Below are 5,314 nucleotides of genomic sequence, written 5' to 3' on the forward strand. Positions count from 1 at the left end.
CATATCCATATCTTATTTGATAATTACAACTACAGAATAATTTAACTAGTTTGCTTTCCGTCTAGAAAAAGCTCATAATTCAACGGTGCCATCAGATTATGTCTATTTGATTGGACAGCTTCCGCAGTGTAAAAGAAGAGTGTTTGCGATTGGTCAGCGTCATATTAGATATTTGCTCATGGCTCATCAGGTTGCTTCAAACAATGTTTCTTGTAGACCAATCATTGCTAGATTCGTTTGCTTTGTGTTGTGCATAAAGTTGTTGCCGCATGAATGATGATGAAGTGATCAAACACTCATTACCTTTGATGACATATTGTAAGGCAGGGTGTTGGCCTTTCCCTGGAAGACCAGTCATTGCGGACATTAAATCACCACATTGCTTAGTGTCCCACAAAAAAAAAAAAAAATTACATATTAAATTTAAATATTAATCACCCAATGTATGTCTGATGTAGGCTATGAATTAAATATTAAAGGCTTTAAGATCTCAAGACTGTCAGGCTGACACTGGCAGTTTAAAAAAAATTTTAAAAATCTTTTTTTTTTTTTTTTACTTCACATTACATTAAATTTTGGCCTATTTACTTATGGTTTACAACTAATGTTATGGTTTTATGCCTGGCACTGCCTTCTCCAGTTTCTCATCTATTGAGAGGGACAGTCAGAGGCATATATGTTTCTGTTTGCAATAGTAGATGATTAAACGAGAATGTGTAAAAGCAACCTTTGTGTGTGTGTGTGTGTGTGTGTGTGTAAGGGTTTATCCATGGGGCGAGTGGGAGAGGCCTTGATAGTAAAGGTGTTAACAACCTTCTCACAGATCTTCAGTCACACCCTGTTGGAGTCATGTGATTCACTACTGTGACAACTGTATTTCTCTTGCTCTCGCTCTCAACTGTCAAGAGTAATTCAGTAGAAATACAGAGGCACTGTAGAGGAAGTTAGAAAGAACAATGTTGTATGTCTTTTGAGTCCTTTGTCAGTATTGTTGGTGTATAATAATAGTGGATGTGTAAATAATTTTAAATGATTGTAGTATATATGTATATAATAAAACTATAATTGTATTAAAAATATATATTTCTTGACATTTTGTGTATATACACATGATTTTTAAATAAAATTGTATAGTTTTTAAATCGAATTGTTACTACATCTAATGTTACTGAAATTAAAAGGTTGTCACATTATTTTGTTGCCACATTGTGTGAAAATGTAGTTATTAACAATGCACATTTACAGTATGGACGTTGAACTATTAGGCTCTCTGTGAGATGCCTCACTCTTTGAAATAACAACAAAAAAAGTAAGAGCACAGTTACAGTAGATAGAGAGAGAGAGAAAGAGAGAGAGAGAGAGTCAGAATCCAAACAGTTTCCCATGGGTTGTTAGGCAGTGAAGAGCCAAGAGCAGTCAAGCACAATAGATGACCTATGAAAGATGAGCTAGGATTACAGATAAGAGTCCCAGTCATTAGTCATTTGATTCAAGTGTTTAAGGAACTATTAGAGCTGCACGATAGTTGATAGGGCCTGTCTATTCTCTACATACTCTAGATTTAATGATGACCGTTTTCAGAAAGAGGTCCGTTGATTAATCAAAGTTAAATCTACTACTACTATACTACTAGAATTTAGCATCATAAAATATTCTTAAGAAAAGTACAGGCATTTTATTAGGAACAGCAACAAAACACTGCAACACAAAATAAAATAATATAATAATTATTAAATATTATTACATATTGTTAAGATTATCAATAATAGCATCCCCAGCATCCTCGCTATCCTAGGAAAAGCCATTTGGAGAATGGATGGATCGATAGAGCTGCACATGATAATTGTTAGGGATTGTCTATTATATCCACCAGATTTAATGATGAATGTTTAGGTTAGAGGTCTATTGTTTAAAGTTTAAAATTAATTTCTAAGACAACAATAAAAAACAACAACAACAACAATAATAATAATAATAATAATAAATCCAATAAAAAAGGTTAACCAAATATTATTTAAAAATATTATTAGGAACAGCAACAAACATTATTTCACAATAACATAAAACATAACATAACATAACAAACATAACATAACATAATTTTTGTTGTTGTTGAATACATGAATATCACAATAATGACAAAAACAGATTTTTATACTGGTACAATATCAGTTATTTACATAAATATACAGGTTTAATATCATTATAAAAACTGACACTATTTTTTCAAGCTTATTTGATGTATTGTTTATGATTTCTAGCCTTTAAAAACGTATTACTTGGATTCACATGAAACCAAACTGACAGGTTCTGGAGCATCTTGCCCTTTTGTATGAACAGGATGATGTGCTCACACTACACAACACTGTGCTACATTTCAGTGTGTGCTTGACCTTTGAACTCTTCATGAAGACCTCAGAGTGAAATCAATATTGTTTATCCACTGTGTGTCTGTATCCACTACTACTGCTGCCCTCCAAAAATAAAACGCGATGGAGTTAACGTTCTTTGAGCCATGTTGTTTTTTCCATACACCATCCAATCAGCCTCCATCCTGTTGGGCTGTGCCTGTGTTTTGTCTAGCGGGGAAGGTCAGCTTTGTGGGACAGACTGTGGTTTTCCCTGAATCAGCTGTTTTTAGTGGCAGTGGACGCTATCTGCTGTCTGTTCTGACTGACAGGCCTGAGATTTGGGCAGTCCAGCATGCTTGCTGCGGTCATCTTTTTCAAGATTATTGGAGTATGTTTTGCAAAGAAAATATTGGTAAACTAATTTTAACTAATCTCACATTTAATTCAGTTTGTTACTTGCTGTTTCTTTGTTATTATTTGTGATAGTTACTAGCAATTTCGGAGTGACAATTATTTCGAAGTAAATCCTACACCTTTTTTTCAGCTCAGTACAGTTTTGCATGGTATGTCGAAGGCAATAAGATGTAACTTCATAATCTTCTCACACAATTCAATTTAATTTTAATATCATTAAAGAAATAGTTCATCTAAGAAGAAAATTTCCAAACCCATACGACTGTTTTATCTGTAGAAAACAAAAAGAGAAATTTTGAATAATGTACCTACTGGTCACTCTTTTCCATGCAATCTAAAAATGGGCACTGAAGCTTAACAAATGTCAAGATTGCCAGCTGGAGTGCTCTTGATAGCCACCAGAGTGCACTCCATACACCAAGCTCCGGTGGCCAAGGAGCTTGGCCCACCACAGTCACCTGCATTTCCTGTTATAATGGTCGTTAGTCCTGTGCTTTCAGCACCTTCCTGTCCTGTGGTTCCCATACCAGAGTCAGTTCACAACATGGCTGCCGCAGCAGAGCCAGTTCACAAGATGGCCGCCATTCCAGAGCCTCTCCACAAGATGGCCGCCAGTCCAGAACCTCTCCACAAGATGGCCACCAGTCCAGAGCCTCTCCGCAAGTTGGCCGCCAGTCCAGAGCCTCTCCGCAAGATGGCCACCACACCAGAGTCTCCAGCCATCATGGACATAATGCCAGAGTCTCCAGCCGTCATGGACATCATGCCAGAGTCTCCAGCCTTCATGGACGTCACACCAGTGTTCCCGGCCATCAAGAACATTCCACCTGAAGCTAATAAGGCAGTGCCCAGGAAACCGAGACTGATGTCCAGTGTGGCGAATCCACCACTAATGTCGGTGCAAGCGGCAGGCATCCCAGTGGTTTCAGCACTCTCAAGACCGGTGATCTCATAGGTTCTGCCACCCTCTGCTGCCCTTCCAGTAATGGCCGTCGCCATTTTGTGTGTCTGGGCTAGTGTTGCTTTCGTCAAAGAAAATTATGACTAAATATCGTCGTCAACGAACCTTTATTACGTGACGAAGACGAGACGAGACGAAAATGCTGGTCATGTGACGATGACTATAATTAAATGTATAATGCAATATCGTTGACGAATAAAAACGAGACTAAATGTGGTTTACAAAATAAAAACTATGCTAAAATGAGCTTTGTGGGACAGACTGTGGTTTTCCCTGAATCAGCTGTTTTTAGTGGCAGTGGACGCTATCTGCTGTCTGTTCTGACTGACAGGCCTGAGATTTGGGCAGTCCAGCATGCTTGCTGCGGTCATCTTTTTCAAGATTATTGGAGTATGTTTTGCAAAGAAAATATTGGTAAACTATCTACTTTACTAATCTCACATTTAATTCAGTTTGTTACTTGCTGTTTCTTTGTTATTATTTGTGATAGTTACTAGCAATTTCGGAGTGACAATTATTTCGAAGTAAATCCTACACCTTTTTTTCAGCTCAGTACAGTTTTGCATGGTATGTCGAAGGCAATAAGATGTAACTTCATAATCTTCTCACACAATTCAATTTAATTTTAATATCATTAAAGAAATAGTTCATCTAAGAAGAAAATTTCCAAACCCATACGACTGTTTTATCTGTAGAAAACAAAAAGAGAAATTTTGAATAATGTACCTACTGGTCACTCTTTTCCATGCAATCTAAAAATGGGCACTGAAGCTTAACAAATGTCAAGATTGCCAGCTGGAGTGCTCTTGATAGCCACCAGAGTGCACTCCATACACCAAGCTCCGGTGGCCAAGGAGCTTGGCCCACCACAGTCACCTGCATTTCCTGTTATAATGGTCGTTAGTCCTGTGCTTTCAGCACCTTCCTGTCCTGTGGTTCCCATACCAGAGTCAGTTCACAACATGGCTGCCGCAGCAGAGCCAGTTCACAAGATGGCCGCCATTCCAGAGCCTCTCCACAAGATGGCCGCCAGTCCAGAACCTCTCCACAAGATGGCCACCAGTCCAGAGCCTCTCCGCAAGTTGGCCGCCAGTCCAGAGCCTCTCCGCAAGATGGCCACCACACCAGAGTCTCCAGCCATCATGGACATAATGCCAGAGTCTCCAGCCGTCATGGACATCATGCCAGAGTCTCCAGCCTTCATGGACGTCACACCAGTGTTCCCGGCCATCAAGAACATTCCACCTGAAGCTAATAAGGCAGTGCCCAGGAAACCGAGACTGATGTCCAGTGTGGCGAATCCACCACTAATGTCGGTGCAAGCGGCAGGCATCCCAGTGGTTTCAGCACTCTCAAGACCGGTGATCTCATAGGTTCTGCCACCCTCTGCTGCCCTTCCAGTAATGGCCGTCGCCATTTTGTGTGTCTGGGCTAGTGTTGCTTTCGTCAACGAAAATTATGACTAAATATCGTAGTCAACGAACCTTTATTACGTGACGAAAACGAGACGAGACGAAATGTTATAACGTTATTTCGTCTCGTTATTATTATTATTTTGCAGTATTTCTGTTTCCTGTGTCTCGCTTCA

The 5,314-nt window shown here is 39.2% G+C and overlaps 1 protein-coding gene across 1 annotated transcript; it reads left to right on the plus strand.

The window, feature by feature from the left end:
* The first annotated feature begins 2,636 nt into the window (after window positions 1–2,636).
* Window positions 2,637–3,770, plus strand: LOC107747528 (protein app1-like). The gene is made up of 2 exons (XM_016562076.1): window positions 2,637–2,763; window positions 3,119–3,770. The coding sequence occupies exon 2, from the start codon at window positions 3,127–3,129 to the stop codon at window positions 3,718–3,720; it is 594 nt and encodes a 197-aa protein (XP_016417562.1). The 5' UTR covers window positions 2,637–2,763; window positions 3,119–3,126; the 3' UTR covers window positions 3,721–3,770.
* The last annotated feature ends 1,544 nt before the right edge of the window (window positions 3,771–5,314 follow it).

The sequence above is a fragment of the Sinocyclocheilus rhinocerous genome, unplaced genomic scaffold, assembly GCF_001515625.1.
Source record: "Sinocyclocheilus rhinocerous isolate Xijiao unplaced genomic scaffold, SAMN03320098_v1.1 scaffold48, whole genome shotgun sequence".
Classification (NCBI taxonomy): Eukaryota; Metazoa; Chordata; class Actinopteri; order Cypriniformes; family Cyprinidae; genus Sinocyclocheilus; species Sinocyclocheilus rhinocerous.

What these genes read in the sequence shown, in the direction of transcription:
- LOC107747528 (XM_016562076.1), top strand. Translation starts at nt 3,127, where the DNA reads ATGTCAAGATTGCCAGCTGGAGTGCTCTTGATAGCCACCAGAGTGCAC.